General features: G+C 41.6%; 1 protein-coding gene across 1 annotated transcript; it reads left to right on the top strand.

Moving 5' to 3' along the window:
• The first annotated feature begins 8,194 nt into the window (after positions 1–8,194).
• On the top strand, positions 8,195–25,907 carry LOC134528476 (lambda-crystallin homolog). Its single transcript, XM_063362124.1, has 6 exons — positions 8,195–8,554; positions 13,640–13,827; positions 21,723–21,931; positions 24,026–24,183; positions 24,470–24,612; positions 24,868–25,907. The coding sequence occupies exons 1-6, from the start codon at positions 8,514–8,516 to the stop codon at positions 25,080–25,082; spliced, it is 954 nt and encodes a 317-aa protein (XP_063218194.1). The 5' UTR covers positions 8,195–8,513; the 3' UTR covers positions 25,083–25,907.
• The last annotated feature ends 1,672 nt before the right edge of the window (positions 25,908–27,579 follow it).

The following is a 27,579-nucleotide window of genomic DNA, read 5'->3' as shown; positions in this document are numbered from 1 at the left end:
ATCAAGAACCGCCTTTTCCCACTAGGAGCCACACCGGGACTCGAACCCGAGACCCCGGACGACGGCAAACTTTACTGCTTCCTTTCATGCAGCCTACCCTCTCCCCCAAGTTCCTAATCTTTGCACCCCCAAACGCAGCTTTATATATACTTCCTTTCCCCACCCCCTGCAATTCTACCCCCTTCACAATAAAGCTGCCCAGGAAAATCACTTCGGGCTCCTGTCTAACTATTGTACCCCTTTTCATATCCCTGCCCTCTTCATGCCTGTTCACATCTACGTTGCTTGTACCCACAGCCTTACTGCCGGCCTCCTCCCGCACCCTCCTTGCTACCCCTTCATTCTGCAACCTGACACCTGTTTCCTGAACTTCCCCAGTACATGCCTCTGCATATGTGGCCTTAACAGCTTGAGTCCTTACTTTCTCCCTCCCTTCCAGCTCCTCCACCCTCCTGCGCAGCCTATCTACCTCCACATCTGCCTCCTTTCTCATCTGCCTTTCCTTCTCAACTTCCTCCTTTGTCCTCTTCAGCTCGCACTCCAGCCTTTCGACCCTTACTAACACACTTCTCAACCCATCCTCCCTTTTTACTTCTTCCTCTACCCTCTCTAATCTATGTTTTATTTCCATCTCCTTCCTGTACAACACCTCACCTAATCCTTCTTCCAAATCGACTTCCCTCCTTGTCCCACTCAGACCCTCAACAATCTTTCCTCCCAGAATATCACCAATGAAATTGAGTGCCCAGTCCTTACCCACATCTACATTCCCTCCTTCCCTCTGAGTTCCTGACACCCCACCTACCATCTCCTGGCTACCACTGCTTCTTGCCATTGCCACTACACTTCCTGAACCCTTGTTATCCTTGTCACAATCCTTACACATCCACTCCTGCCCCAGACTACCCAGCTCCCCCTCCTCTAGTCCTGCACACTCCGTATGGACCCAGCCTTCGCATTTGTCACACCGTACACCACTCTCTCCATCTTTCCACACCTTTTTACAACCCACACATTTAAGCTTCGACTTACATTTCACCCTACCCATTTTGTCACAATTCACTATTCTACACTAACCTATTACCCAAATAACTTAAATAATATATAATCCTACTGTAATAACCAACAGATAATCCTACACCTTAGATCTTATTTCTACTCTAATTAAACGGCCACGTGGCGACCGCAAATCAACACAACACTACTACCTCCTTATGCAAAAGATTAAACACTAAAACCCTTAATTCTTATCTACACTGATACAAAATATATAATGTTACGCTGCTATCTTAGTATACTCCCTTCTCAACTCCTTTGTACTCCTATAATTCCACCATTTCCGCAGAGCTCAATTCCACATCACATTACTTGCCCGCCATCTTGCCCATAGGTGCACAAATATAAATATTGTTACGAGCGCGCTTGGCTGCAGTTCTTGGCGTCGCCGCACTCGTTCGGCCTGTCTGCGCCCCCTTCCACCCGCATCCTCTCCCTGGTATCTCGTGTCATACTATCTCGCTACATCCTGACCGTCGCAGCGCGCACCTGCCTCAGATCGGGTTACTTAAAAGAGGCCGCACTGCGGAATAAAAGGACTCAGACGCCTTTATCGACGTTCTTAGAGCAGCCACCGCGTCCTTCGAGGACTCACGACGCGTTTCTGGGCATTTCGACGGCGAAGGTCGCGAGATATCTCGGAGACATGCCCGATTGTTCTGGATGGGAACCCAAGGGCTATTTAAGGAGGTTGGGCCGACCTTCGAGTCAGTCAGAGAGGGAGACTGAGTGAGTTCTCCCGCGGCGGAGATCCGGGCGATAGTGCCGCGGGTGCGGCAGAGTGGCGAAGTCCTTGGACGAAGGTTCCAGGGCAGTCAGTCAGTCAGTCGGTGACTGAGTGAGTTCTCCCGCGGCGGAGTTTCCGGGCGATAATGCCGCAGGTGCGGCAGAGTGGCGAAGTCCTTGGACGAAGGTTCCAGGGCAGTGAGTGAGTAAGTTCAGTGGAGTCGGGAGTTTTCCCGCGGCGGAGTTTCCGGGCGATAGAGTCGCGGGCGCGGCGGAGTCAGTGAAGTTCCGAGTGAGGCGTCGTGTGGGATCTCGGCGAAGGGTGTGACGGCGGCGGCGGAGTGCGGCGACGGAGTCCCGCGGCGGAGACCCACGAGGGGTGCTGCGGTCAGAGTTGCGCCGGAAGTGCGGCCCAGCGAGGTGTGTGAAACGAGTGACTGGGGAATTGGCATTTCTTTAAGTGTAGTTAATTATTTGCCAATTTAGAAGATTATTTGTAAGTGACAAGTAGTGGTAATAAATAAAACTGCGTGTGAAATAAAATCTATTGATTGGGCTATCCTTTACGAACCCCCCGCAGGGAAATCGTAACATTTTGGTGTCAGAAGTGGGATAGCCCTAATTAATAGATTTAGGATTCAGTTAGAGTATTAGAATAAAAGTTAAGGATAGAATTTAGTTTACGAGAATATAGTTAGTGTTTAGAACTTTAGTGAATTTTAAATTTTCTAGAGTTAGTTTGAGTATACTGTAGTCAGTGTTAGTTTTGAATGTAATAGAGTTATTGTTAGTTAAATTAGAAGGTTCGGCTAGGTCATTTAAAATTAAGAACAGTATTAGAAAAAAATTTATTTAGGCTTGTAGTATATGTGGACAAGAAAGATGGCTGACGATGAGCTTAAGAATGTCCTGGCATTCTTGGCCGAACTGAAGAGTGGCCAGGAAGAAATGAAGAATGTAATGAAGAGTAACCGGGAAGAAATGAAGAATGAAATGAAGAGTAACAGGGAAGAAATAAAGAATGGCCAGGAGAAAATGGAGAATAGGCTGGAGGAGATGAAGAGTAGCCAGGAGAAAATGGAGAATAGGCTGGACGAGATGAAGAAGGGTCAGGAAGAAATGTTAGCCAGTATGAAGAAGGGTCAGGAAGAAATGTTAGCCAGTATAAATAAGGGTCAGGAAGAAATGTTAGCTAGTATGAAGAACTTTAAGGAAGAAATGGTATCTAGTACAAAGAACTTTAAGGAAGAAATGGTAACTAGTATAAAGAAATTTACGGAAGAAATGAAGAGTGGAAGGAAGGAGAGTAAGAACCACCATGAAGAAAAGAAGAGCGGGTCAAATTATAGCCTAGAGGAAATGAAGAAGGGTCAGGAAGAACTGAAGCATGGCCAAGAAGAAATGAGGAATGAAATGAAGACCGAAGTGAAGATAAGCATAGAAGGGAAGAACAGCCAAGAGAAAAACAGCGAAGAGAAGAACGGCGAACAGAAGACCGGTCAGGAGAAGCACAGCGAAGAGAAGAACAGAGAAATGAAGACCAGCCAAGAGGATACCAGCCAAGAGGAGACCAGCCAAGAAGAGACCAGCCAAGAAGAGACCAGCCAAGAAGAGAACAGTGAAGAGAATAACAGTGAAGAGAAGAACTACAAAGAGAAGACTAGCGAAGAGAAGATTAGCGAAGAGAAGACCAGCGAAGAGGAGACCTGCCGAGAGGAGACCAGTCAAGAGAACAGTGAAGAGAACAGCGAAGAGAACAGCGAAGAGAACAGCGAAGAACACTGCGAAGAGGACATTAGCCAAGGAGAGGAGAACAGTCAGGACATGAAGATGAAAGAAGAGCTGAAGAAAAGCCGAGAAGAGATGTACATGAGTCAAGAAGAGATAGAGAAGTGCAAAGAAGAAACGAAGGAAGACCAAGAAGAAACACAGGAAGACCAAGAAGAGGTGAAGAAGAACCAAGAACAGGGGAATAAAGACAGAGAAGAGAAAATGAGAACACAAAGAGTGAAGAAGATGGTGCAAGGAGTAACTGAAAGCAGTCCAGACGATATTCATAAGAACAAAGAGGGAATGAGGAACCAAGAAGAGACGAAGAAGAGCTGGGAAGAAATGCTTTGTGAACAAGTAGCTACGAGAGAACAAACAGAGAGAAAAAGGGAAGAAACAAGCGAACCATTGGGAGGCAACGAGCAATGCTCTCAAGAGTATCGAGTCCTTCCAAGGCAATGGTCGGTCCGTCTCGGGCAGCTGACTGAACGACATGGGGAATCTGCGACCCAGAAGTGTCGCCGGGCGACAAGAGAAGCTACATCTAATGAGAGAGAGGGTTACCTGGTGAGACTGTATAGCTCGCGATGGAGGAACGGCAGGAGACCTAAACTTCGAGTAGCATGGGGACCTCCAGGAGGAGATGCATTACCTGTTCGGGACGAACAGGTTTAAGGAGGGGGCAATGTTACGAGCGCGCTTGGCTGCAGTGCTTGGCGTCGCCGCACTCGTTCGGCCTGTCTGCGCCCCCTTCCACCCACATCCTCTCCCTGGTATCTCGTGTCATACTATCTCGCTACATCCTGACCGTCGCAGCGCGCACCTGCCTCAGATCGGGTTACTTAAAAGAGGCCGCACTGCGGAATAAAAGGACTCAGACGCCTTTATCGGCGTTCTTAGAGCAGCCACCGCGTCCTTCGAGGACTCACGACGCGTTTCTGGGCATTTCGACGGCGAAGGTCGCGAGATATCTCGGAGACATGCCCGATTGTTCTGGATGGGAACCCAAGGGCTATTTAAGGAGGTTGGGCCGACCTTCGAGTCAGTCAGAGAGGGAGACTGAGTGAGTTCTCCCGCGGCGGAGATCCGGGCGATAGTGCCGCGGGTGCGGCAGAGTGGCGAAGTCCTTGGACGAAGGTTCCAGGGCAGTCAGTCAGTCAGTCGGTGACTGAGTGAGTTCTCCCGCGGCGGAGTTTCCGGGCGATAATGCCGCAGGTGCGGCAGAGTGGCGAAGTCCTTGGACGAAGGTTCCAGGGCAGTGAGTGAGTAAGTTCAGTGGAGTCGGGAGTTTTCCCGCGGCGGAGTTTCCGGGCGATAGAGTCGCGGGCGCGGCGGAGTCAGTGAAGTTCCGAGTGAGGCGTCGTGTGGGATCTCGGCGAAGGGTGTGACGGCGGCGGCGGAGTGCGGCGACGGAGTCCCGCGGCGGAGACCCACGAGGGGTGCTGCGGTCAGAGTTGCGCCGGAAGTGCGGCCCAGCGAGGTGTGTGAAACGAGTGACTGGGGAATTGGCATTTCTTTAAGTGTAGTTAATTATTTGCCAATTTAGAAGATTATTTGTAAGTGACAAGTAGTGGTAATAAATAAAACTGCGTGTGAAATAAAATCTATTGATTGGGCTATCCTTTACGAACCCCCCGCAGGGAAATCGTAACAATATTATATCTTGTATTAATGTACTTTTTAATATTAAAATTTCATTAGTTTTATTATTGAACAAGACGGTGCACGCACTGCACACTGAGCGTACTTTGAAGTAGGACAATAAACAAAACGACTTGTAACCAGAGCTGCCACTCTGATATTCATGAAAAACCTAGATAACCTACAAAAAAAACCCAGACACATGGGTAAAAAACCCAGATGCGTCTAAAATGCTATCGTTGAAAATGTTTGCGTACTAATTCAAAAATATAAACATAACTGGTTTTAATATAAAACAATTAATTACCTCACAAGACTGAAAACGGTTAAATACAACCAATACAAGAAAATTACACTGCAGCAAAATGGTTGTATAAGTAATTCTTGGACCAGCACATATCATAAAAAAACCTACAAATATATACATGACAAAACAAACACCATCACTGCATTCTTTAAACCGGTAATTGTTTTTATAAAACTGCATCATGTACGTTAGTCTTTATTCAGAGTCTGATTCTACAAGATTGGTTTGAAGGTTAATTGTTGCATTGGTTTTGTGTTCTGCAAGCCTCTTTGAAGAATGTGTCTAATTTAATATTCGACTTAGCTTCTTGAAAACTAGTTTTGTGTTTACATGTATTTTTGTGTGTGAAACACATAGACTTGTTTGCATTTATCAAACAGATATTGCAACAGATACAGTAGCTACTACCTTTATTATTGTTTTAGGTATAAAAATAATTAAAATTATAAAAAACCTAGAATTGTTGGAATTCATTATTTAAAAACCCAGAAACCCAAACACCATTGGAAAAACCCAGATCTGGGTGGAAAAACCCATGAGTGGCAGCCCTGCTTGTAACAATATCGCTTTGCGCCTCTCCTTCAAGGCTTCAACGCCTTCCCCTGCGCTTCCTCCCCAACATTCTTTCCCTTCTTTATCCCTTATTCGTCGTTCCTGCTCCCTCCCCTTTCACAAGCTCCGCCCAAGTGACCGTCATCTGCGATCGGGTACTGCGCTCATTGGCCGTGGTGTTGTTTCAGGTGAATTCTGAACTGATACTAAAGTCTCTGATACTTTTCAAGTGTACTCGTTTGCCGTTCCTGATACAGGCGCGTATCAGTGCCAAAGTATCAGGTTGATACTTTTCGACCCAGCTCTAATTTCACTTTAGTCAGTCAGGCCCAAAGATTGGTCAGGCCTATCCTGAAGGGGAAGCCTACGATTCACTCGTCATTCTGGACATACCCGAATACTCACGTTGGCAAGCCTTTTTTCAACATACGAGACAGCCAAACGCCCGATCGTGCATCTTCGGTTTTTTTTTTTTTTTTTGTTCTTTGTAAATAAATATACATCTCATGATAATTAATGGTCAATTAGGTTAGGTTAGCTACATTATAAATACTTTAAAACATTGTGGACGGTTGTTTGGTTAGAAAAGCTACATTAAAGATACTGTGAAATAATGTAAACGGTTTCCCCCAAATAAATACACCTGTTGTACAGGGGAAAAAAAGCGAGCATGAACTTCGGGGAACTTCGGGTTTGGCTCTCTCGTCTGTGATGGAAAAGAAGACTTGCCAACGTGAGTATTCGTGTATGTCCAGAAGGACGAGTGCAACGTAGGCTTCCCATCCTGAATCTTGAACATAATCAACATTGACCAATAGGCTGGGCCGCGTATCTCCGCGGACAGAATAAACAATTTTCCTAGGATATGTAATTATTTACTACTTTAGCATACTTGAAATATGACGCACCTTAAATATAATCATCCATTATTTTAGTTATGATCACCTAAACGTACAAAACCCTACTATCCCGAGAAAAAAAATTTAGAACATTTATTTTGTGAAACACTTATGTAACAGTGCATGTATCCATCTTTTATGTTTACAAAAAAAATTGAAAGTTAAACGTACACGGGTCATGTGGGATTATTTTTTTTTTTTTTGGGTTCATGGATAGTAGTTTCTCTGCTCACGCCGCAGCCTTGAGCCCTTTAGTGATGGGCAGAACGGTTCTTTTGACCGAACCGGTACTTTCGGATCAGTTCCGTGAAAGATTCGTTCAGAACGATTCGTTCATATCGGTCATTTCGTTCTTTTCTGTGTATAGGATCTGGCTCTTTTATCAGGTGTCGTAACTCGTTCATTCTTTAGAGTATTGGCTACGTGTTTGCTTCCAGCCTCCCCTCGTTATCGCGTGACCCGATAACGAGAGGAGGCTGGATCGCGTGGGTGGTTATCTTTATCTACTCTGCATGGGTAAATGAAATTTCAAACGTCTAGTTGTATACTGACTGTTATAAAATTATTGACTGTTGATCGCTGCAAATGCTTCATGCAGTGATTCTATATAATATGGGAGCATTAAATCTAAGAATGTTACGAAAGTGATCTTTCTTAACTTTAATTTGTAATCGCACTATTATAGCTAGTACTTGAACATTGCTTTTCGTAGCCAGTGAATCACAGTTGCGTATATGAAACAAGATTATTTATATTGTATTACTTTTTAAGTTACAAATATGAATATACAGGCTATTTACACTCTAGAGAGAGTAAAGTGTTTACATGTAGACCAACACATTTAGAGAAAAAAATACAAAAATTGAATACTACTACTGCGATTCAGTATGAAGAGAGAAAAATGAAGTAGGTACATTAATTAACACCTAAATGGTAAGTGTGAACATTTGTAGTTACTTTCCCTGTTATTTTTAATTCATGTTTTTTTTTTTAGGTTTTTTTTTTTTCCAAATTTGTGTATGTGAATGTGAAAACGCAATTTTAAACCACTACTTAACAGTTGACATTTTCAGGTATATATACTTTTCATGTTACCCTATTTTATTTGATCAGTTATCGTTTGCTCTTATGAACATGCGCACGCTGTGATTACTAATTCTTCAGACTCCTGACGTCATGAATCATTTCACGAACGAATCAGACCGGGCGCGTGGCCGGTTCTCTCATCTCGTTCTCTCGTTCTCTCCGCGTTTTCGTTCTTCCGAATCTTTCAAGGTACCGGCTCTCAAAGAGCCGGTTCTTTACATCGCGAACGAATCTAAAGATTTCGTTCTCTCAAAGATTCGTTATTTTTGAACGAATCGGTCACGAACGACCCATCACTAGCGCCCTTGCGCCGCAGTGAAAAACAAGTCCAAAGCGTGTGCATGTCACGTCAGCACTCGGAGGAAGTAGGGCATTGTATATACTACGTGGAGAATTAAGGCATACTAGTGAGAAGTTGACCTAGGGTTTAAACGTTTTAAAAGCTGATTTAACCTTTTTAGTGTACATAAGTGAAAATGGCAACTAGTAAAAATGAAAAAATTGGTATTATTGGAAGGTAAGGCAAAATACATGTAATTACAATTCTCTAACTTCGTGGTCATGTGCTAAAAGTTTAATTACAACCCGCGGCTTTCAAATACAATTCGGTCGTTGACAGTGGCCCGGACCCACGGTTAATACGATCTCTCTCAATTTTTCGCTTAGGCATTATTTTATATCTTGAAGAAAACGCGCGACATACGATTTGTGGTATTACGATTTAAAACTACTTTTTATATATTTTTTTATTACCTATCTGTAAATTTTTGTAGCTATTTTTTTCGATATGTTATTTTTTTTAGTGTTAAAAATTATAGTTCATTGTAATTTAAACGCTAGTAAATAATTTATTTCTCAGTTCTTTTCCAGGATTAACACTTTTAATGAAGAGTATTTACAGATTTTTAACAAATGGTCATAAACTGACTAAGAAAAAATAGAAACTTAAGTATATTTCAAGAAATTGATATTTTTGTAATTGTGTGTAAAAATGCATTTTTATCAGGTAATTATTTTACAGTATTTACATTTATTTAATCAATAAAATAAAAGGGTAAATTCTAATGTCGCGGCTCTTTTTTAAATAATGAAATACCGAAATTGGTGCATCACAATATCCAAATCCAAAATAAACACTCAGTAATCTATCGAGAGCCACATAATCAAGTTTCAACGTTAAAGCAGGATTGTGGCGGCCACATCACTGCATAGGCTACCAAATATAATGTATAAATGCTAATTTCTCAAAAACCAATACAAATTTTAAAATGCTGTTTTCAGGGAAAATAGAGAAACATCTTTAGTGTTCCAAAGATCCTGTTTCAAAATTTTATTATTTTATTTACTTTGAAGACACAACGTTAGAATTTTACCTAGCATGTAACAAGAGAATCACACATTTGTGTACTTGAATGGGTCACAAGCCACTTTTATAAGCAACTCTTTGGAGACAAAAAAACTTGAAAATATTATTATCTAAACCTACTTATGTCCTTTTATTATCCTACAAAAGTTTTTTTTTTTTTTTTTACAAAATTCTGGAATATTTTAATTTAACAGACACTACCCACTCAGTCAAATATATATTAATTTTTTTAATACTATCCTAACCAACTTTTCACTCTCCAATACTTCTTTTGATGTAATGAATTAATTTACATAATGCAATTCCATGTTCAAAAAACATTGAAAGTAATTAGAACAACTTGCTAAAAAAAAAAATTCTTATTTTTTTTTGGCACCAGGCAGGTATAATAATTACCTTAGAAGAATATTAAAAATATAAATTAAACTTTTTTTATTTCAGATGTTTTTTTTCTTTTTCTAAGTTATGTTTAGGTTGCCTTTTTGCTTTTAATTAACAAATATATACAACAAATGTAATACTTAAAAATATTGATTGGATTGTATTTTTGGGGTAGGTATCATTCATTTGAATATTTGAATGCTTTAAAAGCACATGACCCTTAAAACAAAGATGGCGGACATTATAAATTTACCAATATGGTGTCCTCTAGAACAAAAAAAAAACAATATGGTGGTGATTTTGTCATTCAAAATGGCAGCCTCCAGCAGACGAAAACCAGATGGTGGACAGTACGTGTGAATCAAAAATCGGATCCAAGATGGCGTACATGACATCATATTTTAAGATGGCATTCATTAACCAAGGTGGTGATGACACCATAACAATAAGTGCAACATTCGTGAGTGGGGCGCTTAATTAAAAAATGGCAAATTTCATGAAGGGTACCATAATGTCATCTAAGATGGCCACCATGGTCAAGGTAATCCAAGATGGCCGCCATGACGTCAGACGGCGATTGGGAATTGACCCCATTCACAATCTACACACCAACTCTACCATTCAAAGGAACTATTATGTACTAATATCGTGAATTTTTCTGAATATAAAAATGGTCATGGTAATGTTAATTTGGGGAAGAGGTATAAATTTGAAGATATTAAATTCCGTAAAAATTGAATGTGCATGTAAAGAGAATTGTGGCCTTTTTATATATCGTTCGTAGATAATATTTAAAAAAATAATATCAGCTGGAGCCAGTCAAGCGGTTCCTGTCAACACAGTCTGGGCTCATCTTCAGGTTTAATCCGGGTTGTTTTGTAAGGGGAAAACATAGCAGATGTGTACGTGTGTCGCTTGGTGTTAGCCCCACAGGGGCCCGAACCACAAAGTCTTGTTTCTCCACACTGGACTCGCACCAAAGTCATGTCCTGGTCTTTACTCAACCATGTTGTCTTGTCTTTACATACTTATGGTGTCTTGTTGACTGCTCACGAAGAAGTCTCGCTTCGCTGCGTTGTCACCTCCTCGCAATGTCCTGCGAGAATACCTACAGACACTTCGATGCCTGGTTTAGCGCAGTTCGAATCCGGTGTAGCACAGTTCCAATCCGATCCATAACACCAACAAAAATGTTTCATGATGTAATTATTTCAAAATAATAGGCTAGAGCAAATGTGATTAGGTCATAACAAAAAATAGCATCAGTTTTGCTGTCAGTGCCGTCACACCAGTAGAGGATATCGATCCGTTGGGAATCCTCACTGAGACATAGCCCTGTCTACTGTGTTTTGCCGACGTCGTTTGCTTTGCCTGGTCCAGTCAACCATTTTTATTTTCACTTTGGAGGAATATATTTGAAAATGATTTTTTTAAGTATGTATGTTAATGCGTGTTATTTGTATTTATGCACTGTAATGGCTGTGTTTGTTATGTGGAGGGTTATTATTTATAGTAATTTTTGAAATGTGTTTTTGCTGCATAATGTGCCTGCTGTTGATGTTGCTCATCATTGTAGGTCAGACCAAACAAAAAAAATGTTTCTGAGCTCACTGGTTCAGATTTTGATAAAATTTGGTATAGAAGTCAGATTAAGAGCTAAAAGTGAGTAGAGAATTAAAATGTAAAGGGCGTTGCCAGATGACGCAGAAGGCATTAACAAAGCAGTATTTCTTCCAAATTTCAAATCTCTAGGGCCACTGGTTCAGGCTGTGCGTTGTCTGTTGGTCAGTCAGTCAGTCACAGTACTGTTTTATAGGCATTGAAAATTATTTTAAAAACATATTTACCCCTTTTCACCCTGTAAGGGTTCATTTCGTAAAAAGGTAAATCTTTTGGTCGATAGTTTTTGTATACTTATTAATGGTACTTAGTATATTTTCTTATACTAGATTAGATTCAAAGAGGTTATTATTTATCTAAAAAACCATATTTACCCCTTTTAAAACCCTTTAGGGGTTGAATTTCACAAAATGGTATAATTGTGGTTGGTAGCTTTCGTATGCTTATTCTTGGTACCCAATATCTATTCTTATACTTGATTAGATTGAAAGATATATAATTTTTATCTTAAAAACTTTACCACCCCTTTTCCCCGTAGGGGATAAATTTTTTTATTTACGTTATTTAAGGAACTCCTGTGCAAAATTTCATGCTTGTAGACCGACCGATTTAAGCTGTGCTTTATCTGTCAGTCATTGTTAAGAATTTTATTTAGATAATGCAACTAAACTATACAAACAGGAACATAACATCACTTATTTAAATACACTTGAAAATTCACTGGAATAAGTGTATAAACACAATTTCTATCTCCAACATTCATAATAATAATAAATAAATGTTTTGAATTATATAGACCAGTATTAAATGTCAATCACTAAAGTTTAAGATTTAAAAGCACATAAATAATATTTATTTGTAATTAGCTTTTTTTATAAAGCACTATTTTTGTATGTAGCCTATTTCTTATCTGTGAAATTTTTTGTTGCATGGTTCGCACTCATCGTAAAATTTCACTCATTTTTTCATAAGGTGCCTAAAGAAATATGACTTAAAAATAGTTAGAATATGACATTAATTGAAATACCAGTATTTTAAATAATTTTTTTTTAATTTGCTGCGTTTAAAATCTTTACTGCAATCCGAAGCTGGGACAGCAGCTAGTTAGTGATAAATCTTCTTATTGGTTTTAATACATATATCCTCAAAGTAAGAAGTATTTTTTTGGCAATGCATGCAGCATTGTGATGCAAGCTTAATTTTTGGCATCGAGTAGAAGAAGGCTGTACCGATAAAATATACTTTTTTTTTCATAATTTTCTGATTTAGTGTGTTCTGAGATACTCAAGGTTGAAATGGTAATCCATCACAAAGAGGCCATGCAGGGTAGCCATAGAAAGCTGTTCTCTTAGCTTTTCAATGGGTTTTTAATTTTTTACTCCACTACAATTAGAGGGAAAAAAATTATTTTTATTATGTCTGTATTGTGAACAATTTTTAAAAATAAAACTCCGAAATTTGGCAGGATTACTTACCTATTCAGGTGTGTTCTTCGTGCCTAATTTCATTGAAATCGGATGTATCTGGCTCAAAATTGCTCATTTTATTCTTATAAAATGTAGCAATAATTTATAAATTCACAGTTGGATATTTATAATGAATACTAGCTGCAGTACCCGGTGTTGCCTGGGCTAAACACATGGAGCTTTATTGTCTGCGAGTTAAAGCAAACTGGATAGCGCTATATGACAGTTTGTTGGACATAGAAAAAATGTCACACAATTACTGTTTGTATGTTTATGACCTATGATTTTTTGTTTACCCATGGCGATCGGTTATTTATTATTTATTATTAATTATAAATTATTAAGACCATTAATTGAAATAAAAACCATCCTATCTCTCAAGTTGTAAAAAATTACACATAAATGCCAATTTTCATCGAAATCGGTGGACTTGGTGAAGAGTTCACTGGAAACAAACATCAGGACACTGGATTTATATATATTAAGATTTTTTTTAACCTAATTGTGTCTTAATAATATAATTTTATTTGGTTATTCCCCACATCCCCACTCTTCTTCTTTTTTTAATATTTTTTTAATTACCAGTGCTGCCACCTGTGGAAGTGACGGTGTACGTTCTCTCTCGGCCGGGGCGGGCGAGCTTGCCTGCTGGACTGGGGGCCAGGGTTCCCAGACAGTGTGCGGTCACCGCGGGCAGCGTGCCACTGTAGAAGTGCGAGCTGTGTCCCGGCCGCGCGGGGAAGGTGCAGAGGCGCGGGCTGTGTTGCAGCGGCCTGATCGGACGCAGCTGGTCGATGCTGTTTGCGAGCGTGGGCTACCAGGTGTGCCTGTACGACGTGGAGGCGGCGCAGGTGACGGCGGCGCTGGAGGACGTCGAGGAGCAGTTGAAGTCCCTGGAGAGGGAGAAGCTGCTGCGGGGCAAGCTGACGGCCGCTCAGCAGTTCGCGCTGATCAAAGGTACGGCCGACACATCCCCCGTGCTGGGCCGGGGCACCAGTCTCGTCTCGTCGTGACCCTTTTTGAGGGCTCCGCCTACCCAGGCACACACACGGTGCGCAGAGCCTCAGGAAAAACAACGCGATTTCAAAACTACTCAAGATATCCGAGTGGAGTCTGCTCACGAAAAGCATTTAAGATTTCGCTGAGGGCCGAAAAGTACTTTTGTTTTTGGATTAAGTTTTTAAATTGTATTTTTAAAGGAGTTAAAATGGCTAAAACGCCTGTTTTCAGAGTAATTTTTAGGCATAAAACAACCGGTACAGATTCTTGATAGCACTTAAGGGACTTGCATTACGTCTTTATCTTCGTTTATCCGCAAAATAATGTTACGGTCATCCCCTAAAAATTTCACAGTTATCCTGAGACGACAAGAAGACTGCGCGCCAGTTCAGAGCCTTGAGCTTAGAGGCTATACCGCGCTAGAAATACCATCGAGCGTCGCGCTTATCATCCCGCCTCACTGACACACACACACACCCCTGACGAGGTGGGCCCCTTAATGACTGTCCGCCGTCCACCATTATCTATGTTCTCACGTGACCAGTCACATCGGTAGGCGACATAAAGACTCCCACCTGCTTTACATAGCCTCTGAGTGCTGCCGACTAAGGAGGAATGATTACTGTTGAATGCTGGGAAATAGCGTTCTTTTCTGCTTTGCTCACGAGCCGAAGTTGTGTGACACCATGCACCTGCATATGTTCGCTTTTGTGGACATCAGGATACACATCAGAAATATGAGTGTGTCAAATGAAGCTTTGTCATGGTGAAACTAACCCTGGAATATATTTTGTAAACTTAAATAATTTAAAAAACTAAAATAATCACAACTTTAATAATTTGTGACTAAACTAGCTTTATTTCATTTGCAATGTAATAACATCTCGGTGATTTAGGATCATGTGTGTCCAACACAACAGTAAGAAGCATGGTGACGATGAACGGAACTTGTAGGTCTGCCTAACACATGGTTCAAATCTTATCCAGTCTCCTTCTGTTGCCCTTCTTCACTGCCATTCTTCACAACTCGGTGTCCTTAGAGCTCTGTCCTGAATTTCTTCTCCCCTCCTGTACTCTCTCTTACACCCTATTTCCCACTCCTGCCTTACCACATTTGATGTGTTCAGTTCTTTTATAGCTCACTTGTCCACTCTCTCCACACACCTCACAGTCCCATAGAGAGTCCTTGGAGCTGCGTGCTGCATGCAGAGCAAAGCCTTGCTACAATCCACCGCTTTGACGCAGTTCCACCTCCGTAGTTTTTTTTCTTTGGGCAATGTTTCAATCAATTTGAACACCTTGTCGACCATGATATAGCATACGTTTTAGCATTCAATTTATTATTTTTTTGTAAATGTAATACTTTCCACTTTAGCCAAATGGTTTTTAAGGAAAATCATTTTATGTGTTAGTTAGTTGTTTTATTAAGTGAAATAATTGTTGTTGAGAAGATACTGAGGCATTGGCTGTAAAATACTTGACAGCAACAAAGGCCCCCGCTGTAGCTTGCATTTTACATTTACAGGAGTGCCACTTTCAGGCACAAATGTACGATTTTAAATTTAATTTGTACTTTTTAAAGAAGGAAACCAAATAATAAATTTGCATATTTAATTTAATTTTGTTTCCATTACTGTACACTCCGACGTAATCTTGTGCAACCCAGTGCACCTGCGCTTGTTCGCAGGCTTCAATTAGATACTGTTTGCTGACGATTTGCGATCGCAGCATCTCGGCCGCGGTTCGTGACACGTTTTCTCCATGTAACAGAATGACTTTTCGTGCTAGCGAACGATACCCCAAGCCCACTGCTAGCAACTTTCATTTCTCGGAGGCAAGCATACGTAAGGGTTTTTGCCATCACGTACTGGACTAGGTTTCAGCCAGCGGCGAAGCCTCAGGACGGTCCACATGACGCCTTTCCCAGGCGATTTAGTAAATTTAAACCCCCCTCCCCTCATCACCCACCTGTGGCTTCACGGGAACTCCAACCCGGAGCATCGACCCCCAGTGAACCCAGGCGGGGACATTGTCTCTTCAAGGACTTTTGCCCTTGTCAAACAGAGCCCTCAGCGAAGTCTAGAGGCGGGAAAAATCCCTAACCTTGCTCTGTGAGCTGGTCGCGAGCGCGCCCACTGCACTCTAGCGGACGTTTCAGTGACCCTCCAGGCAGGTTCTTGTCTTGCCCGCCAGAGTGCACTACTCATCCCTCCCATAAGAGACAGCTTGTCACAATCGACCTTGGCAGCAGTTGTAGTGCGATTGCGATCTTAGTTCGCCGGCGACTCGCGTGAGAGCGCGGCGAACATTTTGCAGTCTGCTTCGGCTATTTGGGCGTTCCCGGACACCTTCGGGCATTCACCACCCCCCCCCCCCCCCTTCTTTGGCGGGGGGCAGTGGCTTCCTTTAATTAGGCGCCCCGACGCCATTTTTTGGGGATTCGGCGGGCAGCATCTGGTCTGTGCGGACCACGCGTCGCGATTCGCGAGAGTCAATCTCCGTTGTTCGTCCAAGACTCGACACTACGTCATGTAGTCGCCAACGTCAAGGCATAGAGGCCTCAATTTTCTTATTTTTGAATTTTGCTGCCCGCAATAGTTTTTTGTTAATCTAAATTATTTCATTATCTCTCAACATGACTACTGCGAACTTCCGTGCCGCGAGCTGCCATCTCTGCTCCTACAGCCAGCCTACATGACTTCACCCCGCTGTTTTGGGTAAGTGGTCTTCATCCCTCCCCCCCCCCCCCTTTTTTTTGCCTTTCCCGGGGCATAGTTTTGCCCAGGCTTAGCCGCCTGTTAACCAGTCTAAGTAATTTGGGACTTTGGTTGCAGGCGGGGTCCAAAATCAGCCTCGAGGTTTAGCTCCAAGTTAACTCCAAAATGAGCTCCAAAATGAGCTCCAAGTTCAGCTTCGAAGTTTATCTCCAAAATTAGCTGCCAGTTATTTCCAAGTTTATCTCCAAGTTTATCTCCAAGTTTACACAAAATGATTCCTTCTGGACTTTAATCGACCGAAACCTCCGGTGCCAGGACACAGGATATAATTAAATTTCATTTGAAAAGAAAATTAAAAACACAATGTAATTGTTTCTTTCTTTTGAGCCTGCAAGCTCACTTTAAACCAGTATTAAGTTCAAGATGTATTATTGTGTTACTTTTATATGTATTTTGTTGCCCCGGGGCTCCCTCCATTTTGTAATTAATATGTTTTAATACCACTGTACTTAAAAGATACAAAAAAAAGTAAATTATATTAGTAAAAGGGCACTTATATAAATCAAACCACCAGTCTTATTATTTCATTATTATTCATCCCCGATCCATATAGCCTACTAGAGTTGCTAGCAGGTTATAAATAAAATTCTTTTGTACGACGTCTGGGCACCTCTGTGATTATTGTTGTTATTGTTTTGTTTTCTGGGCTGACGCTTCCAAGGCCTTAATTTAATTATTCATTGTTGAGTGTTTACCTGCAGCCCAGCGTTCGTTATACATTTTATGTGAATTTGTAACTATTTTAACTTTGCAACATTGTAGCCCGGCAGGGTGTCTACTGCTCATGAAATCACAAAGAAGTCCTTGAATAAGCAGCGACATTTTAGGTTGTTTTGGACAGTTTTTCTTCATTTTACAGTCACATATGGATATTATCACTCTGAAAATGTTTTAACTTTCTGACTTGAAATTTGTATGTAATTTTGCATTACATTTGCTTGTGTTTTTATTTTGGTTTGTATATTATTTATACATCACCCATTGATAAAAAAAAAACTTGTAGAAAGAATTCTTTTTTAAGGTTCTGAAATATTTTTGATATTTTTCACTAATTATTTACTCTAGATCAGTTAGCTTGAGTGTTTTGAAGAAGACTCGCCAGAGATCTGGAAGGACGCATGTGCGATCCAGTCAGTCAGGCTGCAGGGGGAGGGCAGGCCCCCCAAGTGAGACCGTACGACTGTAGGCCTATTCCGCGTCGCCAAGACCGCTTTGCAATCACCTTATCAAGCGGCACCCTGCGACAAGCTGACCTTTGCCTGGTTGGCCACCAAGGTCACGCTGATAAGGCAGCACGCAAACACGTTGTTGCGTAAGAACGACTTCAACAACCTGTGTGCGAACAACAGAACTATATCCCGTTGCCACCATAGCTGTTGCCTGTAGCCCGTGGTGAAAGGTTACACACGTTGGCAGCCTACACGCCCACTTGCGTGTCATCTGCGCGGAGAGGCTACATTAAACATTAATTTATTTATATTTTTATTACAGTCGTGACATGCACAGCAACACCTTATAAAGAGGTTACTAGAGTGTGCATGGGAGATATAAAAAAATAAAGCAAAAACAATGAAAAAAACAATAACAATTAAATAATATAACATGTAAAAAAGATACAAACAAGATACAAAGGACAAAACAAACAATAGACACGGACACAAAACACTCATACTCAACAGAAAGAGATAAAATAGACAAATTAAAGACAGATAATTTTACATTTTATAGTAAATAGTTGGGTTCACTATATCAACAGAGAAAGAACTAAGTATTGTAAGATATAGAAATAAAATTTGGAGATTATGCAAAAAATACTCATTAAGATTAAACTGAAACAAGCATATGTTGTATCACACATTTTAAGTGTTACGAAAAAAGGATTAAATTATTATAATCCATCTGTCAGCTATTAAACGTTGGCCCAAGCTTACACAACATTAAACGTATCTAAAACTTTATAAATTTCCAAAATGAAAATTATGCCTTGAGGCATGTCCCACTCCTCAAGCCTTGTTTTAGCATAGGTTTAATTTTTTAATTACTATTTTTTAATTTTTTGCTTTAATTACCAGTGTTGTAAGTTTTTTTTTATTTGATTATTTTGTGTGTTACTAGCTATTTGCTTTCATTTTAAAGAAATTTATATATAAATTTGGACCTAGAGAACAAAATTATTTGAACTGATAAGAATTTTTTTTTTGTGTACAGTTGACAAAACACCAACACACCTCTTTTCTTCATTGTAAGATGAGGATTTCTGTCATTCAATAAAAAACAATAAACTGGTCTGAGAAATAGTGGGAATTTATGCCATAATCGATGAGCCAAGTTTTTCGGTTGAGCAAATTATGTCATAGTGAGAGTTAACAAGAGTTTCCAGAAATTCGTTATATTTGTTCTTAATCCTTTCACATTTTGATAGGTAATTTCGAATTCCTTAGTGATCTGCTTCATTGGCATAGATAAAGATGCTCCTCCGAGCACCAAAATAGATGTAGAAGTGTTTGCAGTTGGTTTGGGGGACGTGATGAGCTCCTCCGCTGTAGAGGCGTCGTGTGGAATTTGATTGGGGTGCTGCTTACCGTAGAAGCGACAAATTAAACACCCACTTGGCCAAAATACAATGTTGTTTATTCTATTTAAGTCTTCTTCTAGTACTGACACATGAAATGAAGCATATTCATATGTTTTATTTTGTTTTGTTGATAACTAACTTGTATTAATTTAACTCTGAGGTTTTGTTCTGCTTGGATTGAGACTAATTTGTGGTAATTGAATATAAAGTTATCGATAATTTGTGGCAGCACTGCTCAGAATCCTCTTCAACGCAGATAAACTTGCTTGCAGCCCCATGAAAATCCAGACAACATGTATCATATGATACATAGCTTACAGCTGAGTACTGCCGGTCAAGAAATTCTGAAATTCGGTGACAAGACACACACACTAAGAGAAATGCATCGCAAACTAAACATCACAAACAATTGCTGTACAAACAAAATAAGAACAGATCTCTAGCACATTATTGCACAATCAGCTTATTGTGCAACATATGAGACTTAATATAAATTTTCCTCCTATCAGGTTTTACAAGTTGCTGAGTGTTTGGGCCCAAAATTATTCATGACAAATGCACAGCAAAACCAGGGATTAATTTACTACTTACAATGGCTGCTGTGTCGAACACCACATATTAGGTCCCCGGTGAAAACTGTTTGGCATGAGGAGTATCATGACGCTCAATAACAACCGTTTGAGTACGTTTAAATAGCTCTCTGAAAACGTTCTTAATGGCAGGGAATAATATTCATCATTCAGCATAATTTTTTTTTGTATTGAAGCTCCATTATTGTAATTTATCTTGCCATGTGTTTTTAAGCTCTCTCTTTGAGCAAAATACCTATCACACCGATTACAACTTAACATTTTATGTAGTTGGCTTTTGACATGATCATTCTTTCTTGAGGTTAAACCCTTGCCACAATAACTACATCAGTGATCTTTTCATGACGTCAATAACATCAATCCAGAATCCATATTACTTTCTACGACAAATGTCAGAAGCAACCTGAAAGTTTATATGGAAATGCCAAACGTAAATAGAAAATCAAAATAAACTATGATGAAGGTTATGGGCAGTGATACCGCACTCATTAAGCAAAGGATGAGTGAGATGCCTACCTAGAATGGGAAGAAAGAGAACATGGAAAACCAGAAGAGCCATGTTCAACAGAGTTCAACCACAAATTTAACAAATTAACATTTTCATCCCCTTATGTGTGATCCTGGTTATAAAAAAATCATGAGACATGACTTAAAATGACTATTGAAATGTTCAACTATGTTACCCTTGCGGTAGTACGGGGTGCTGAAAACTGGACATATCGATCGCTCAAAGCACATGTTTTTATAAGCAACAGACTGAAAGTGCTTTGCATTATCAGGCAGAAGTCAATGAAATCTGAGGTCCAAAGAGCTTCCACACTCATGATGTCAAAACCTTGACCACAGAGGTGACCTCCAAAATCCTTGTGGAAAGCAAATAACATAATGTTTGAAAAAATATCCAGCAAAATAGAATACACACATCACCCTTCCGTGACCTAACAAGAGGTCAAAAAATATCCTCGCGTGCTTTATACTAGATCATTTCCGGCAAAATAGCCACATACAATTCCAGGTTGGGCTGGCGTGGAGGTTTACATAGCCGACAGTTGGAACATTACTGAACGTAAGTTTCTACATCTAAAACCAGTGTAGGCCAAGTGAAATGCAAAGCAATCACTAGTAGCCCAAAAGAAGCAAACATTATCATTAACTCACCAAACAACCAAACAAAACCAATAAGGTGCAAAACGTAAAAAAAAAAAAAAAAGCTTACTCATAACACCAAATGGTCATTTAGAAGGGCGCGGTCCGGGACAAACTTTTTTGAATAAGTTAAGGAGAATAATTTACATGATCTATCGCATACTTTCAGTGCAGCCCACGGAAAATGAGAACTCAAGTGGTTCCAACCAATACCGAGAACTGGCCACAAACAATTTGATCCCATACGATGTGCGTATGCACGGAGGGGGGAGGGATGTGTGGGAAAGGAAAGGAGGGGAATAGACACCTGTTAGTGAAGTCAGAAGAGAAGGATGTATAAATGTCCATTGTATTATTATTATCATGACTAGTGTGGTGCAGTCTTGCACACATTCAGTAGAGCACACACACCTGGCAACAGGGTGTCAACAAGGAAAAAATATTTCGTACCAACTTAGGCGAGAAAAAGGTACTAGATTTGAAAAAAAGTACTAAAATATTTTGTTATGGTTTTAACAATTTAGGAAGTTATTATGACATTGCAATGCTCTAACTTAAATATATCACACTAAACACACACATACATTCCATAGTTTTTAAAAATAATTACGCTTAATAATAAAACATATTGGAGTTACTGTAATAATATTATATTAAAGAAAAAGTACTAGATCTGTACTAGACCACTAACAGTACTAGATCTAGTACGAAAGTGCTAACTGTGGACACCCTGCCTGCCACAGTTGAAGTGTTGGGTGCTTGCAGGCACGAGCAGCTTGGCACAGTGCGCGAAGGGAGCCGCGCTCGTGCAGGAGTGCGTGCCGGAGAACCTGGCGCTCAAGCGCAAGGTGTTCGCGGAGCTGGACGCCGTGGTCGACGGATCGACCATCCTGTCCAGCTCGACCAGCACGTTCCTGCCGTCGCTGTTCAGCGAGGGCCTGAAGAACCGCAGCCAGGTGGTCGTCTCCCACCCGGTGAGTGTTGTAACGCCCCTCGTGCCTCAAAATTATATCATTTTAACTTGATAATAAAACCTTGGAAACTGCTGGGTTCACAAATATTAAGAAAATTAAAATTATTTACCAGAGGGGGCACGAGGCGGTGAACAAGACAAATTTCATACTCCCTGCACACAAGCCACTTAGGAGTTCGTGGATCGTTAAATAGAAGAAGGTATATGATAAATACACTACATAAGTAGCTTGGTCTATAGGTTTTCCTGGTTTATTATGAAGAGGTATTGTTTTCGCATTATTTCGACATGACAATAAAGATCTTAGCAAGTAACAAAAATATGGGGGCGCCCTGAAATTATTTAAAACAATTTATATTATCTCAATTAAACATAGTCACAGAACAAAAATAGAAATACTTCACCCTCTTAGCTTCTTTCGATGATTGCAGAAAACAGTCTCATTAATTTTACATATTCACGTCGATTAAGTTTTTAAGGCACTTTTCGCTGGTATATAATATTAATGAATTTAGTTCATTCTATGCAAGTAAAAAATATATTGCTCATATCACCCGGGTCTTCCCAGGATGACGTCGGACCGGGAGGAAAACACTTCTTAAGAGGAAAATCAGATGGATGTCCCGAACAACATGCGGGGAGCAATTTGTCTCCTTCAGCACTCGGACCCTGTCTGAAACACAAGTCAAATTCAAAACGAATTAGACCTGCTTCCAGACAGTCATACACAGTCGGCACGAAAGGCCAACAAATGGGAATTTGGGGAGGAGAAAAAAAGGCCGGATTACTCACCAAACAGGGTGTAGAAGCAGGGCACACGAGATGTCTCGCGTCAACATCAGGATGGCGCGCACCGAGAAATCGCGGATGCGCGAAAGAAACCAAATTTTTTTTAGGAAAATAAAAAATAATAAAATTTAACTAAACATGTATTTTTCTAAAGACTACATCTGACTGGCTACTGTACCACTGGGATCACATCCCTAAAGACTGCTGACTACATTCTTGTGCACACGATTTCGCCGTTGCCGCGATAAGCCTCATAGCACAGAGGATGCCGAGAAGACGTGGTAAGTAGCCCGAGGTCAGAGAACTAAGTGCCAGCGATGGCGGACAAAACACCTAATTATATCGGGCGGTCGGCCCTAGGAAAACGGAGGGGGAAGTTTCGGCGCAAGGCCGAAAACACGCGGAGGTGCCCGAGTGGTTGTAAGCACGACTTCAGTTGTTCGTGCCGAAGAGCGACTGCTGTGGTCTCTACCGGCAGGTACAGGAAGCAACAAACAATCGATTCTACCGGTCGCGAGGAGGAAGCATAGGGCCTTAAGGCGTAGCTGGTGGTGCGCTCTGGCAGCCTAAACGGGAACTAACGGAGGCGGTGAACTGAACCGCCGCCAGGTGGCACTGGCGTAGGCTCTGCTCGCTGGCCACCGGGGCCGAAATAGCTTTTTCTGCCGCTAGATGGCTAGGAGGTCTTTGCGGGACCAGGGAGAATGTCCTTGAAGTAGGCCATCGTCTTGGCTAGGTTCACGTCAGGTCACTGCTCCTAGCATAATTTCTCGGAACTAAGGGGTGGTGGAGAGAGAGGGGAGGGTGGACAGAAAACGCCACTAAGCTGGGAACGGAGGTCCACGGGAGACCCGTTCGTGACGAGACTAGCTAGTCTCAGCAGGCCTCTAAGAAGTAGCAGCTTGCAGGCCACAAGCTGCTCTATGCAATTTTGGTCATGCAGGGAATTAAGATTACAAACCCGGGACGTGACTGCAGGCGAGAGAAATTTCAACCGGCCTGCCCACGTCCACATTAGACAGCAAAATATCAGATTGGCCCCTGAGAAAGGTGCTTCAGTCCACTGGCGCAAAGTTTAACTACGTGGCGTACACCGGCCTAAAAAAGAGTAAATCACCCATTTAGCAACCAGATAAATTAAAAACATAAAATTTCCAAAAATAATTAAAAATTATAGTAAAAATTTTGAAAAGGTGTCTAAATGCCTAATTTCCGGCACAGTGTCGCCCGTGAGGCTCTCCGCCGTCGGGGGAAGGGGGGGCGACCGGACCCCGGCGAGACGCGCAACTCGGCTCGGTGCTTGCAGGTGAACCCTCCGTACTACGTGCCGCTGGTGGAGCTGGTGGGGGCGCCCTGGACCGACCCAGCGGTGGTCACCCGCACACGCAGCATCATGAAGGAGATCGGCCAGGTGCCGGTGCACCTCAAGAAGGAGGTGGAAGGGTTTGCGGTCAACAGGATCCAGTGAGTCACTCGCACCCCGTGCTGCCTTTACCCCCCTTACCCTTCTCAAACAGTATTGAACATACCGTGCATCTCTTACATCCTTCACAATGTATGTACATTTTTAGGTTAAACTTTATCAAACCCCAAATGATTATTGGAAACGAGTGAAATCAAAATATTAGTGTATTGTTCAGTTAGGTTTTCTATTCGTTTTTAAAGTGTGGTCGACCCATTCTGTCCGGGGCAGGCTGCTCCCCCGACAGTGTGAGCCTGGACAGCCCTCGGGTGACTGGTGTTGTTGCAGGTACGCCATCCTCAACACAGTGTTCCACCTCGTGGCGGACGACATCCTGAGTGTCGAGGACGTGGACAACGTCATGAGCGAGGGACTCGGCATGCGCTACGCCTTCCTCGGCCCGCTCGAGACGGCGCACCTCAACGCTGAAGGTGCGCTCGCCACTTTGTCTATTTCAGTGGTGTGGTTATCCACACCTATTTCAATGGTGTGTCTCGTGATATGGTTAACCACACCTAGGTACAGTATTGTCTATTTCAATGGTGTCTGTCGTGATATGGTTATCGACACCACACATTATTATTTGAATGAAACATTTGCTGCGCTAATGTTTATTGGGTGTGAACGTCCAGTGAGATGGCTGGAGAGTCGGTGTGAGGAGTCGGGCACGGTCGTGCTTGCCGCAGGCATGAGGAACTACTGCGAGCGCTACGCCAGCACCATGCACGCGGTGAGCCAGACCTTCAAGCCGGCGCCCCGCTTCGAGGGCCCGGTGGTCGAGGAGATGGCGCGCCAGCTCGAGCGCAAGGTGCCGCTGGACGGGCTGGCGGCGCGGCGCGCCTGGCGCGACGACTGCCTCACCAAGCTGTCCGTGCTGAAGCGCCAGACCGGCGGCCAGTGAGCCCGCTGCCGCTGGCCCCGGCTTAGCCACGGTCCTGGGAAACTACATACATACTTAGTAACTGATGTATCGCGCGGTCTCGAAACAATTCCCCCCTGGTGCAGCATACTGAAGCTACCAAGTACCGGCGTGCAGGGGCGTAGCCCGGGGGGAGGGGGTGGGGGTTAGGGGTTCAAACCCTCCCCTTAGCACCAAATCTTTAATTAATTTCTTATTCGTCACTCAAACAAATTTCATATTAAAATTAATAAAATTTTTACCATTACAATATTTAAATTTAAGAACCGAAAACTGCTAAAATAGCACTATTTTACACCTTAAAATCCAAATTTTCCCGGGGGAGGACCCCCAGACCCACCGCTTTAATACGGGGGAGGGGGAGGGCATGCTTCTTAACACCCACCGTACACAAATCCTGGCTACGCCACTGCCGGTGTGACCTGGAAAGGAATGGCCGTCCCAGTCCTACAATACGTGCCTCTGGCTGAGCAGATTCTCTCGAGCGCCTGTGCCAAATGTACGTAGTTTCACATCATTAGAATTGGCTCCACACAAACCAAGAAACAGCATCAGTCTCGCCATAAAGCGTTAATCACGCTAATATTCACATGAAGTCGAGTTCCACCCAGACGCAGTGGGTGGCAACACCAGGACAACATAACAGCTTGCATTTTGGAAATAAGCATAAAACATTATATATGTATATGTATGTGATTTTTGTAATGTGTGCCTTTTGATTTTAGTATGGAAAATGTGATATTTTTTAATGGATTTTTAGGTGATTTTTAAAGGTATTTGTGTTTAATAAAGCAATAAAAGTTGTAAGAGTATTTATTTTTATATGCCATAAGTTCTGGTGTATAAGACGATGCCATGTTGCAGAGCTCTCTTAAACATTTGCTTGTCGATATTTAAAGAATACGAGAGATGCAGTTGTCGTTACATTTGCGAGGGGTGGAGGGGAACAGCAGGCGGACAGGATGCAACAGCTACCACGAACCACAGCCGTTGTAACATCCGTTTCATGAGAACACTTGTTTGTTTCAGGCCAGCAGATTTTCATTTCAAAAACAAATTAACGTTACAGGTTTAGAATTAGACTGACCATTCATTAAAATTTCCTGATTTATCCAGATATTCTAAAATTACTCAAGAATCATTTTCAGTGGTCTTATTGTTAAAATGTTAAAATGCTAGAAAATGCAATGCTATTATTGTTACAGGGAAAGTAACCAATTAGCTATTGGTTTCTGAATACTTCGATCCCCAATGGAATCATTCAATATTAGAATGAAACACAAAAAAAGTTTCATAAATTAGATTTTAATTTATAGTAAGTGTATTTTTAATTGAATTTATTAGATATGGCTGATATTATTATAATTTCTTTACCTATTCATTTGTAACTTATGGTTTTTCAAGCATTCAAAGCTAAATGTATTTCAATATAGCATTAACTAAGACTATGTGGTAAACAGTTTTGTTTGTCAGTAACCGGTCATAAAAATATTTTTAGTTTTTTCTTTCAAAATCTCAAAAATATGATTGTGACATAACTATAAAAATATTATGTTTTATAGTACTTGAGAAAAATTAAACTTTAAGTTGACGTGGGGAATTTACGTAATCAATAAATTATGCGTGATGTGGACCGCAGACATGGCGCAGACATGGGAGCCACCCCGTGGATGGGCACATGGACCCGTCTTGCGGTTGTCTCTGGGTCATGGCATGGCCCGTGTGGGTGCTAGCAAATATTGCAATAGCGACATTACTGGAAACTCTCAAGAAATACGCGAGAGAAGTGATGTCAGCGAACCTGGCAATGTGTAGTGAAACTACGTTTTTATAGGGGACGCACCACAACGCCGAAATGCCAAATTGACCACAACACCGACAGCTAGAAAACTGCTGTGTATCAAAACGCTGAATTACCACAACACCGAAATACACTAACACCGAAAAATGTCATTCCAGGACAGCCACAAAGGTTAGGTTAGACAAGGTTATGTTAGGTTAGCTTAGGTTAGCTTAGGTTATGCGTATTACACTAGGTTAGGTTTGATTGTGGTATTTCGGCATTAAGGTACATTTAAGAAACACACACAAATTCATTCAGTTGTTATTTTGGCGTTGTGGTACACAGCAGTTTTCTAGCTGTCTGCGTTGTGGTCAATTTTGACATTCGGCTGTATGGTATTTCGGTGTTGTGGTAACGACCCGTTTTTATACTAAGTGTTTTAAGTGTGTGAGAATAATGACATCTAGCAGCGTGGAGTGAAAACAGCATGAAAGCAATGCAGTAAATTGTCATGCGCTTCTCCAATGATAATTGGCAATTTTACCATACTGTCACATTACGATATTTGATGCTAGGCTCGATTCCCCCTGAGTGGCGGGCACGCTTTTATGCTATTGAATGATGGTCGTCAGTGGACTCTTTAGGGCATCCCACACGCCAATAGCACACATGGTCACAGGACTGGTTGCAGAGTTG

Source organism: Bacillus rossius, chromosome 1 (genome assembly GCF_032445375.1).
Source record: "Bacillus rossius redtenbacheri isolate Brsri chromosome 1, Brsri_v3, whole genome shotgun sequence".
Taxonomy (NCBI): Eukaryota; Metazoa; Arthropoda; class Insecta; order Phasmatodea; family Bacillidae; genus Bacillus; species Bacillus rossius.
Note: the sequence above shows the minus strand (reverse complement) of the source record. Positions and strands in the feature narration are given on the sequence as shown.